At 39.5% G+C, this 12,950-nt stretch overlaps 1 protein-coding gene across 1 annotated transcript in view; it reads left to right on the top strand.

The window, feature by feature from the left end:
• Positions 1-8,015, top strand: part of ecpas (Ecm29 proteasome adaptor and scaffold) — a 114,173-nt gene extending 106,158 nt beyond the window's left edge. Inside the window, exons 46-49 of the mRNA XM_043716135.1 lie at positions 698-803; positions 912-1,000; positions 1,091-1,162; positions 5,663-8,015. Coding sequence (XP_043572070.1) covers positions 698-803; positions 912-1,000; positions 1,091-1,162; positions 5,663-5,802 — 407 coding nt within the window. The 3' untranslated portion in view covers positions 5,803-8,015. The remainder of the gene's footprint in view (positions 1-697; positions 804-911; positions 1,001-1,090; positions 1,163-5,662) is intronic.
• Positions 8,016-12,950: the final 4,935 nt, after the last annotated feature.

Genomic DNA, 12,950 nt, shown 5'->3' with positions numbered 1-12,950 from the left:
AGATGTGCAGGTTAGATGAATTGGCCATGCTAAATTGCCTGTAGTGTTAGGTGCATTAGTCAGGGGAGAATGTAGGTGAATGAGTCTGGGTGGGTTTCTCTTCGGAGAGTCAGTGTGGACTTATTGGGCCAAAGGGCCTGTTTCCACACTGTAGGGAATCTAATCTAATCTAATCATAAGAAATTTCCAATTAAAGTTTTCATGCTTTAATTGTATCGTCCTGTCAGTATTTCTGTGATGCACTGATTTGAAGTCTGGACTGTATAAAAATCTGTAACTCGCAAGCAGTAGTCTCTCTTTGCTTGTCAAATGCCTCCAGGTCTTGTTATTTAAGGCCTTGTTATTTAAAAACTGGATAAAACAGCAAATATATATAAAAGAACAAAGTTTGTCTCTTGAAAATGGAATCTGAACAATGGTCTAATAATCTCCATCATTTAACTCCACATCAACTAAAGACACTACTTCATCTTGGTGGGTATGTAATATCATAGGAAAAGCACCTGGTTAGTAAATACCTTTTTGCCTAAAATCTTCCATAATTTTTTTCAAGCACAGTTCATTGTGGGTTACTGCAGATTTTCAATCCATTACAGTAATAGTGACAATAACACCCTGAGTAATTGCTAAAGTGCACTAAAGTTTAGTTTGAGCAACATTTGTGATATGTTAATGAAAATATTTTTCTTTTCTGCAGCTCAGTACCGTTTAGAAATGTGTCAATTAATGTGTGAAAGACTAAAGTTGAGTACATGGAAAGTTCAACTTGGTGTACTTCAAGCCATGAACTCCTACTTTCAAGGGTAAAATAAATACATCTTTTTGAACATGCAGTTTTGTCATCCAATTTTTAAGAACCCCATTGATGAACCGCTTTAAAAAAAATTAATAACCGAGCCATGTCCCTGCAGCTTATTGCTTCTAGGCCAAGACAACAGAGACGCCAGTGCATTGACTGAAATTCTGAAAGATACTTGCTCAGCACTCACATTTCCACTAGGTATGTTCACACAAAAGTAGATAACTTGCAAGATTCAAGCAAAAGTTTTAACAAAATGTTTCAGGTTTTTAAGTTTTCCCTTTTTTCCAGAAAACAAGAGCTACTCGTCAGTACGGGCAGAAGCTTTATCGATATTGGAACTTCTATTTAAACAGCTGGATGGTAAGCATTTTATAATTATTTATCCAACAGTACAAGATGATCATTGCCTGGAATAGGCTTCGGCAAATTAAAAATTACTTGTGCTCCTTGGCCAGATATTTCATTTGATGTAATTGTCATCTATTGCCAATCTCTAATAACCCTTGAGAAGGTGATTGTTAGCTACCTTCTAACTTAGTATTTCAGCTGTGTATGGGTGACATAATGGGCAGCACAGTGGCACAGTGGTTAGCACTGTTGCCTCACAGCGCCAGAGACCCGGGTTCAATTCCCGCCTCAGGCAACTGTGTGGAGTTTGCACATTCTCCCAGTGTCTGCGTGGGTTTCCTCTGGGTGCTCCGGTTTCCTCCCACAGTCCAAACATTTGCAGGTTAGGTGAATTGGCTCTGCTAAATTGCCCGTAGCGGTAGGTGAAGGGGTGAAATGTAGGGGAATGGGTCTGGATGGGTTGCACTTCGGCGGGTCGGAGTGGACTTGTTGGGCCGAAGGGCTTGTTTCCACACTGTAAGTAATCTAATCTAATCTAAAAAGGCTGCACCATATCAAAAAGCAGTTTAGATTAGATTAGATTAGATTAAAACCCACGCAGACACGGGGAGAACGTGCAAACTCCACACAGTCAGTCGCCTGAGGCGGGAATTGAACCCGGATCTCTGGCGCTGTGAGGCAGCAGTGCTAACCACTGTGCCACCGTGCCGCCCACAGTCTTTGGGTCTGAAGGCACATGTAGGCCAGACTGGATAATGTGGCAGATTTAAGGATGATATCGGGGCAGTAGTGAGAGATGATATAGGTTCGACGGACAAAAGGTTGTATCCATTGAGGTGGAAATTAGAAATTCTAACATGAAAAAGTCACTGATAGGCGTAATGTATAGGCCACCAATTAATAACATCACATTGGGGCAGGTAATGAACAAAGAAATAACAAATGCCTGTAAAAATGGTACGGCAGTTATCATAGATTTTAATCTACATGTCAATAGGTTGAACCAGGTTGATCAAGGCAGCCTTGAGGAGGTGTTCATTGAATTGTAATTATTGCAGTTTTTGCATCCTTTTCTGAGGAAGGATGCTGTTGCTCTCAAGGGAGTGGAGCGAAGGTTTACCAGGCTGATTCGAGGACTGATATATGAGGAGAGATTGACTAGGTTAGGATTGTTTTTGCTGGAGTTCAGACAAGTGAGACATAAAATTCTAACAGAATTAGACAGGGTAAATGCAGGGATGATGGTTCCGATGTTGGTTGCGTCCACAACCAGGGGTCACAATCTGAGGATTCTGGGTGGGACGATTTCGGAGGGAGATGGGCCAAAGAGTGATGGGCCTGTGGAATTCATTGCCACAGGAAGTAGTTGATGCCAAAACATTGAATGTATTCAAGGGCAGCTAGATACAGCACTTGGGGTGAATGAGATCAAAGATTATGGGGAGAAAGCAGGATTAGGCTATTGAGTTGGACAATCAGCTATTCGTGATGAATGGCGGAGCAGGCTTGAAGGGCCGAGTGGCCTCCAACCTGTTTCTCTCTTCTATGTTTCTATTAATGCATCACATTGAACAGATGAGGGAACAAGCTGTTCTAAATCTGGTCCTGTGTAATGAGACAGGAATAATAATGATCTTATAGTTAGAGATCCTCTTAGAAAGAGCAATCACAGTATGGTTAAATTTAGAATACAGATTGAAAATCAGAAGATAAAATCCTGTGCTTAAACAAAGGCAGCTACAATAGGATGAGGGAAAAGTTGGCTAAAGTAGACTGGAATAAAGTCTTTATGGTAGGGCTGTTGAGAAACAATTTTTCAAAATGCTTATCAAAAATATATACCAGAGTAAAGGAAGGACTATAGGAAAAGGGGCAATCAGTCATGGATGTCTAAGGAAATAAGGTAAGTTATCAAACTAAAAGATAAGGTATACAAAGTGGCAAAGACCAGTGGGAAACTAGAGGATTGGGAAAACTTTAAAGTCAACAGAAAGCCACAATAAATGCTATAAAGGAAAGTAAGATAGATTATGAGAGTAAACTGGCTCAGAATATAAAGACAGATAGCAAACATTTATATAAATATCTAAAATGAAAAAGGGTGACTAAGGTAAACATTGGTCCTTCAGAGGATGAGAAGGAGGATTTAATAATGGGAAATGAGGAAATAGCTGAGGCATTGAACATGTGGAGGACACAAATAACATGCCAGTGATTGATGACAAGGAGATTAAGGTAGATGAGGATCTAGAAACAATCATTATCGAGAAAGAGGTAGTGTTGAGCAAGCTAATGAAGCCAAAGGTAGACAAGATCCCTTGCCCTAATGGAATGCATCCCAAGTTCCTGAAAGAGATGGCGGGAGAAATAGCAAATTCTCGTGGTAATTTTCCAAATTTCACTGGACTCTGGGACAGTTCCATCAGATTGGAAAGAAGCAATGTGATGTCACTGTTGAAAAAAGGAGGCAAAAGATGGGGAATTATAGGCTGGTTAGCTTAACTTCTGTAGTGGGGAAAATGCTTGAATCTGTCATCAAGGAAGCAATAGCAAGACATCTTGATAGAAATTGTCCTGTTGGGCAGATGCAGCATGGTTTATGAAAGGCAGGTCATGTGTAACAATTTTACTGGAATTCTATGAAGACAATACGAGCAGTGACCCACTGAATGTAGTTTATCTAGATTTCCAAAAGCCATTCAACAAGGTGCTGCACAAAAGGCTGTTGCAAAAGATAAAGGTGCAAGGTGTTATTGTATTAGCATGGATAGAGGATTGGTTAAGTAATAGGAAGCAAAGAGTGGGGATGAATGAGTACTTTTCTGGTTGGCGATCAGTGACTACTGGAGTGCCTCAGGGACCAGTGTTGGGGCTGCAATTGTTTACAGTTTACATAAATGACTTGGAGTTGGGGACCACGCATAGTGTGTCAAAATTTGCAGATGACATTAAGGTGAGTGGTAGAGCAAAGTGCTAACAACTCTGAAAGTTTGCAGAGGGATATAGATAGTTTAAGTGAGTGGGCAAAGGTCTGGCAGATGAAGTACAATGTTGATAAATGTGAAGTAATCAATTTTGGTAGGAATAACAGTTAAAATGGATGACTATTTGAATGGTAAAAGAAATTGCAGCATGCTGCTGTGCAGAAGGACCTCTGTCCTTGTGCGTGGATCGCAAAAAGTTGGTTTGCAGGTGCAGCAGGTAATTAAGGAAGGCAAATGGAATTTTGTCCTTCATTGCTAGATGGATTGAGTTTAAAAGAGGAAGTTGAAGAGTGTGGTGCTGGAAAAGCATAGCCAATCAAGCAGCATCCGAGAAGCAGGAGAATTGACATTTTGGGCATAAGCCCTTCATCAAGAAAGTTTAAAGGAGGAAGGTTATATTCCAGCTGTATAAGGTGCTGCTGAGGCCATTCCTGGACTACTGCGTACAGTTTTGGTTTCCTTATTTGAGAAAGGATGTTTAACTAGTACAGAGGGGGGTACAGAGGAGATTCACTAGGTTGATTCTGGAGTTCAGAGGGTTGGCTTATGAGGAGAGACTGAGTGGACTGGGATTATATTCATTGGAATTTAGAAGAATGAGGGGAATCTTATAGAAATATATAAAAGATAAAAGCAGGGATGTTCTTTCCACTGGTGTGTAAAACTAGAACAAGAGGGCGTAGCTTCAATATTTGGGGAAGCAGATTTAGGATTAAATTGAGGAGGAACGTCTTTACCCAAAGAGTTATGAATCTGTGGAATTTCCTGCCCAGTTTATCTACATTTAATAGACTAAGTACAGGACAATATTTTTCCAAAATGTTTTCAATAATTCTCTTGTCCCCATAACAGGATGCACTTCAGCATTGCCAGAAGGAACTTTCTATTGTCTGAAAGTGTAAGAATACCAGTTTGTGTGGTTCCGATTAATCATGTTTGAATCAGCATTAGTAGCTCCACAAAAGCTCCATTAGATAGTTGGAAATTACCTTTGTAATTTTATACACAAATCCTATCTTTACTACCAAAGAAATGCTTTTTTTTAAAATGTAGTCACTATTGTAGGAAACATGGCAGCCAAAATGCACAAAGCAGGCTCCCATTGACATCAGTTTGAGATGACCAGATAATTTGGTTTTTGTGATAACCAGGTAATCTGGATTTTGTTCGGATGTTGATTGACAGATACCCCAATGCAAGAGGGATAACTCTGTTGCACGTCTTTGAAATACTGTTACAAGTACTTTTGCATCCACCTAAGCAGACAGATGGAATCTAAATTTAATGTATCATCCAAAAGGTGGCATTTTCAGCAACACAGCACACTGTGAGTACTACACTCTCAAGTGTCAGCTTTGATTTCTGCGTTCAAGCCTTGGACTGGGACTTGAACCCAAGAGCCTATGATTCAGAGGCAAAAGTGCCAGTGAATCAAGATTTACATACGTATCCTTGATACCTTCTGTAAGTGCCAGTAAGTCATATGTTGTGTCACAGTTTGCTTGCTAAAATCTAATTAATTTTGCAGAAACAAATCAGTGGGCAACTTTGACATCAGAGAAGAGGGCCATCATTCTTAAGTCCCTAACCAGTATGGAATCAGACAAAAGGCCAGAACTGAAAGACAAGGCCTTGGGCCTTAAAAAGCATCTTGCAAATCTCCCATAATCCTGCTGTGATCCTTGTTCTGCAACGGAATGACTTCACCTGAGGATTTGACAACCCAAAATCTGGCTGTCCTGTCTGGATCTACCAATCTAAAGTGTTGCTTCTGGTGTTGTCGGGTTATCCTGTTCAGAGTGTAAAATGGATGCTGTACCTGCTGTTCAGAAGAATGGAGAGAGTAGTGAATCCCTTTCCAGATTTGGGTTTATGGTACAGGGGTACATATATTTAAGTCACATTTTGCAGATTCTCATTTTTGCACAAGATGCGAGTTATCCCCGCGTTTTGTCTTCAGTAAAGCAGGAAAATGCAGAAGCTGAGAAAGGATATAATCATGGAACAGCTAGTTAATGCATGTGTCAAATAGTGGTTCAAAATTGGGGGCAAGGTGCATGTATCTGCACCAAAACAAATTCTGTTGAAAATAGTTGGGTTTGGTTAGTACCAGATCTGGTAAAGCTAGATGTTAGTCTAATAAATTGCCACATGAAGACATGTAAATTATATTAAATTCTAAATCATCCAGCACACTGCTGTCATAGGTGCATTGTTCCTCTATCCTTTGTCATTGAATGCTGCCATTGAAATGGTGTTTCTAACATGTTAAATGGGTTTAAAGTTGTATATTTTTCCTGTCAGTCACCTACATGCCGTACACTCTGAAATGCAATCCAGACATTAACTCTTAGTGGTAATTCTAGCTCTTGTTGGTGTTGCCAGAATTTTGTTTCTGTTCAACTGAATTAAAGTTTTGCATAACTTATTTCATGCCTGCATTTCATTCAGACCTTTTTTACTGAGTTACATTTCTACATAATTTGATTACTGGGAAGATATTAATGAATGACTTGTTGGTATACCACCATTACTGCCATGTTGGATTTATCCATTTCGCCATTAATTTGTGAAAAGGAAACAGTGTCAACTGCATTCATCATGTGCTTCACACTTGAGTCAGGGACAAAACATCCACTGCATGTGAAGTGTTCTGTTGTGCTTGTAATTCTAGCAAAGCCAATGATTTCTTCAAACATATAACTGACTATCAAGATAACATGTATATCCTTAAAGCTAACCTTTACTACATTTGTGTCACAAATTGAAAATTAATTATTTGTATTGATTAAATGAATTTGAGATTGTTCATTTTACTGATTATAACCTGGATTCTTTCAGCCCTTCCTTTCAATTTTTTTAGTTGCTTGCTATAAAATTTAAAATACTGTAAATTAATCTTTCAAACTATAAACTCAACATTCTGGACTCTTTCTTTTAAACTCAATCCTATGTAAAACAGCCTTAAAGGATTCCACCAAATGACACAGCTAGTGCAAGGAGCCCTCCCAACTTGTCATCAGTCCTCTGTAATCCAGAATGGTGATGTTCATCTTTCATGAGACAAGAATCCTGTATAGATGTGTCAGATATAGATCAGAAGAAAGTGATGAGTAATTATTCTCATTTCCAACAATACATGTTATTTAAACTACAAGTTGTAGTGAATGCTTCTGTAGATCATATGCACTTTTACAGGAAATAAGGGAATTAATGATTAACAATTTAAAATGTATTAACATTTTTGCCAAATGGTAGAATGCACCCTAGCTGAGCTCAAGGGTTTGATATCAGTGCCTGTTGGCTATTCAGATCCTCCAATCCCTAATTAATTTTAGTTAGGTCCTGGCTAAGCGGTTTCAATGGAACATCTTCTAGAAGAGGCAATGATTGTTCAGTTTCTTGAGTTGTGCTTCATAAGTCAACGCTAATGTGGGTTGGTGAGGGATCTGCAATGGCAAGTTTAAAACTTTAAAAATTCAATAAATAAAAGGTGGTCTTTGTTTGAACTGTAGTTATTGATCTAGCTGTATAAAAATATAGACTTGTAATTGATATTGGGTTGTACTTAATGTTGTATGGTACTGTACATGGCAATTTGTTTACTGAATGAAATGTCACTTAAGATTATCTGCGTTTTAGAATTCTTGATTGTTTTGAACTAAACTCAATGTCTTGTGATCAGAAGAGAGATTGGTGTGAACATGCCAGCCACAGCCAAGGAGAATGTGGCCTTCCTCAGTTTTCTACAAGAACGATTGCACTATTTTACTAACTTTGAACACTGTTACCTTGCCCTTTGTGGGCATTGACTTGCTGCTGCAACCATTCACTGGTGAAGCTTTGTAATGAAAATTAAATCTGCTTTTGTTTGACTGTCACCATGTTCTCGACATAATTTCTTTTTTGCAAGAGAAATTGCAACTTGAATTGGTCAACACATGAAAGAAAAAGATTTTAGTTTCAAAAAAACCCTGATACATGATTAAAAATTAATTTTGAACTGATCGTGTCCCTGCGGTACACATTAATTTACTCCAGTCAGAATTAGCTACTCCAGCCACTAATGCCGGTTTAATTCTGAAACTAAAAGATTTGGAAGGAATTTTGACTCCTGTGACAATCTCATTCGAATTTGTGACACCTGTAGCGTATGCTTGATTGAACACAGTTATAATGTATATTCTACCTATAAGAGGGTTTCGTAAATATTAGGTATTCAGTGCATCATTAAGTGATTTAGGATTTAAGTATTGAGAGAAAATACTTCGAGAGAAAATACTTCTGGTTCTTTTGAAAGAATGTCTGATGGAATTGTCCTCGCATGATGTGTAAATAAAGTTTTGTTTGGGTTTTCCATGGAACCTTGCTTATGGGTGAGGAGAAATGAAGACAGCCACTTTAAGATTGCCAAAATCAATAAATGCTCTTGTGCTGATGTTCTTTTATTTGGTTTTTGAATCTTCAGTTGCCAAGATGCTTAACTGTGTTATTCTGTAAATGTTTATGCTGTCACTAACTAGACACATGCTAATTTAACTGTAATTAAAATAAAAACTCAAAGCTGTGGGCAATTTATGCCAACAATTGTGTACAGGCCATTCACTTTAGATGGGATGTGTTTGATTCTTTCCCATTTTTTCCTCAATTTTTAAAAAAATACAGCAGCATTGCACTGAGACTGAATGTGTAGTGACAGCAGCAACAGTTGGTACTTCAAAAGTATAGACTGTGCTGGATGAGAATTCTTCTTTGATGAAATGTACTCAAGCACATTCTCCACAAAAACAAATTGCTGGTGAAACTCAGCAGGTCTGGCACTATCTGTGGGGTGGGGGAGTCCAGAACTAGAGGGCATAGGTTTAGGGTGAGGGGAGAAAGATATAAAAGAGACCTAGGGGGCAACTTTTTCACACATCGGGTGGTACATGTATGGAATGAGCTGTCAGAGGAAGTGGTAGAGGTTGGTACAATTGCAACATTTAAGAGGCATTTGGATGGGTATATGAATAGGAAGGGTTTGGAGGGATATGGGCCAGGTGCTGGCAGGTGGAACTAGATTGGGTTGAGCTATCTGGACAGCATGGACGGGTCAGCATGAAAGGGTCTGTTTCCATGCTGTACGTCTCTATCACTCTTAAGTGTGGGGACTCTTGATACTCTGAAGAAATCTGCAAATTCTAAATGTAATTCTGCTTTCTCCCCAAAGATACTACCAGACCTGATGGGTTTTGCCAGCAATTCCTGATTTTGTTTCAGATGGCTAGCATCTGCAGTTCTTTTTCACATTCTCAACAAAACCTGTGTAGCAACCTATCGAAGTTTGAATGGCCTTTTGTCACCCAGTGTCACTAAAGATTGGTCCTCTGAAGGAATGGATTTGAATAATCACAATTGGTGTGAATGTTGTTATCTTCAAACTTTTAGTACTATCCTCAGTGATAATCTCAAAATAGTCCAATTACAACTGTGTGATTGGAATCAATTCCTGCCTGGACATGTTACTATTTAAGATGTGTGACATGCTGATCTCTTTGGGAATTATCCAGGAAGAATCAACATCCAATGGACAATTCTATGACTCTCTGAACGTTTGCAACTCCTGAGTTGGAGACGGAGACTTTGGATAGATTCAATATACTTATCTGAATAGTTATCCAAGAAATATGAGACTAATAATTAGTCTGAGTACTAAATTCATACCACTACAACCCCATCCTCCTCCCCTATCAATTCCCAGCAACCCAGAACTGACACACCCAACCATCAACTGAGTCCCCTGTCCCGTTCTGACTCTGCGATCCCCCCAATTCCTATCCAGGTACCACTTCACCCACCGTGCCCTTCACCCAGCCATCCGCTTATTACCATTCAGTCATTAACATGATGTGCGTAACACAGGAAGGTATCTTGACTCCCTCCTTCTCAGCTTTACTGGGATCAGCGAGAGGGTGTGGAGCGCTCCCTTTCTGCAGAAACTGCCTTCAGAATCGGTTGGTTCAGGAAAATGTCTGCACCAATCCCACAATGATTGCTGCTTCTCAAAAGCTTCAAGCTGGCGTTTAAACTCCACAGGAGCCTCTTTTGACCCTTCGTCCAGTTCAATGCATAATGCCCTTCTCCACGTTAATCTAGTTTCACCATCAATGCATTTTTTTTGTTGTTTCAACCACTCTTTGTAAGATTATTTATCAAAGAACCTCTAGCCTCCTCAACACATCTTCCCTACTTATGTCAAGGTGATCCAGACTAATCAAACTTCTATCTCTAATCTCAAGATTCATCATGTTCATATCCTCAGTGAACACTGATGCAAAGTAATCATTCAGAATCTCACCCATTCTCTCAGGATTGACACACAATCTTTCTTCCTTTAACCTTTAGTGGACCAATCCTTTCTCTAGTTACCCGCTTGCTTCTTATATAAGAATAAAATGCTTTGGAATTCTCCTTAATTCTGCTCGCTAAAGCTATTTCATGACCCCTTTTAGCCCGTTTGATTCCTCGTTTAAGACTTGTCCTACTCTTCCGAAATTCTTCCAGGGCCCGTTCTGTTCTTGTGAGTTTCCTGTTTGAAACACTGGATGTATCAACCCTGATCGAACCTTTAGTGATTTGAACAATCATAATATTCACAGCTAGAGGACTAGGGTCCCAAACAGAAGTGATATTCACAAAACTGGTCTTTGTTCTCCCAATCAAATATCATCAGCATTTTAGCTTATCCGAAGAATATAGCTCTTTGATTCCACCTCATCATCCTTGGTGTGCTGATGATTTTCCACAAAGGAGCCACAATATGACACACGGTCTATTCGGGACAAGACGCCATATGTTAATAGCCATTGAATATGCCGGGATCAATGTGTTATCCTGAACTCAGGGAGTCCTCCTCAACAGACGATGAATGTATTTATGGGTGTTGACTCAATTCAAATTGTCAAACTTGGCCGAAAATCATCAAGTTAATGGGAGTGAAATGCTGGGACATGCCATTTCCGGGCTTTCTCCGATTATTATTCTTCTGCATATGCAACTGAAAGTCCATTCAAATCACACTCAATCTGAGTATCAGTCTGTTAACCACCTCCGACATTGACATTTCCGTTTATTACCTGAGTAGTTTCCCATCTGCAGACCCACTCCAATTTAATCTACAAAGTATTACAGCCAGGCTCCCCAGGAGTGATGTGAGGAAGCATTATTCTGATAAAGGGTAGTATAAACCTGGAATTCTCCATCCCAAACAGATGTTAGGCTGGCGATTGGATGGGGTGTAAATTAGACATTTCAAAATTGCGGTCAACAGATTTTTGTTAAAGCGAGGGTATTAAGGATTTCAGAACCAATGCGGATTAAATAGATCAGCCTTGATCTAACCAAATAGCGGAAAAGGTTTGAGCGACAGATTGGTCTCCTTTCTCTCTCTGTGTTAGCCGCTCTAAATGTAATTATAAATGTATTCTGAGAGCTGCTACAGTTGCTTGCTGGTAAAGGACGCAATCGCGTTGCTGTCAGATGCCAAACCCTTATCGTCAGATTGACAGAATAATATTCATTTAGATGAAATAATAGAAAATGACTCTGCTTGTGGAATGAGAAGTGAATTGGTAAACTTGCTGATTAATTTTATTTGACACTGACAGTAAACCCGATGCGGATGCCTCATTGTGACATATCTGGAACAACCTCTTTACAATTTCTCCCAAAAGCTGTTTGTGAAGTTTAGAACTCTCTCCTGACTTGTGACCCACAATGCATGATAGAGTCTTATGTCTTGCCACTACTTATAAATCTCCACTCCGTGCCCTCTCCTCATAAACTATCCATTTAATAATCCATCTTTTCACCCATTTAATAATCCATCTTTTCATCCAAGTTTTTGCTGTTTTTCTGCTGAATGCAATCGCCATTATCGATCTCCGTTGTGAGCCATCTTTGAGGACTTTTAATTGACAAACAGTAAGGCATTAAGAGTTTAACGATAAGCATAAAGCCATTGTCGATTGTAAGGAAACCCCTATCTGATTCATTAATGTCCTTTAGGAAACTGTCATCAACTGCCTTCCTGATGAAGGACTTTTGCCCGAAACGTTGATGTTCCTGCTCCTCAGATGCTGTCTGACCTGTTGTGCTTTTCCAGCGCCACTCTGATCTTAACTCCTATTGACACCGACTGATTTTCCCAAATGTTCTGACTACTCCTGGCTGTCCTAATCTCCACCGTCAAATTCTGTTCCCACCCTCCGACTTCCATATCCCTCTCCCACCTGTGCCAGGACTCTTGCTAACATTAATACCCTGCCTTCCTACCAACTCGTGTCATATATTTCGTTCACCAACACACCAAAAAAATATCTAAATACCCCAATGCTTTTCAGCACATTAGTGAATGACATACCCAGAATACAACATGCAGTGCAGTCAAAACTGCACTCCATCAACTCCACCTCACCCACAAACAGCTGCAAATCGTACAAAATCGTAAACACAGATCTAATGTCACAGAAAAACTCTCCCATGAAATACTGCTTCTCATTCCTGAAAAGACTGGGGCGGAACACCCTGCCGGAAATATACAGCTCTGGCTCTGGATTTAAAAAGATGATAATCCGACGGAGATTATCATTAATACAAAATTCAGACCTTAATGAACTCGCTGGCAGAAAGAATTCGAGGATAAAAGTCCCAGTCCGAGTCCACTATGAATAAACCACCTGTTACAATCATTATTCCCTTGTCAAATTCCCAATGATTCACAACGAACGTTGCTCACACACTGTGGAATTTATAAGTATTGCCTAAACCTTTTATTT

Source organism: Chiloscyllium plagiosum, chromosome 2, assembly GCF_004010195.1.
Source record: "Chiloscyllium plagiosum isolate BGI_BamShark_2017 chromosome 2, ASM401019v2, whole genome shotgun sequence".
NCBI classification, from domain to species: Eukaryota; Metazoa; Chordata; class Chondrichthyes; order Orectolobiformes; family Hemiscylliidae; genus Chiloscyllium; species Chiloscyllium plagiosum.
This window is presented reverse-complemented; position numbering and strand designations above follow the sequence as displayed.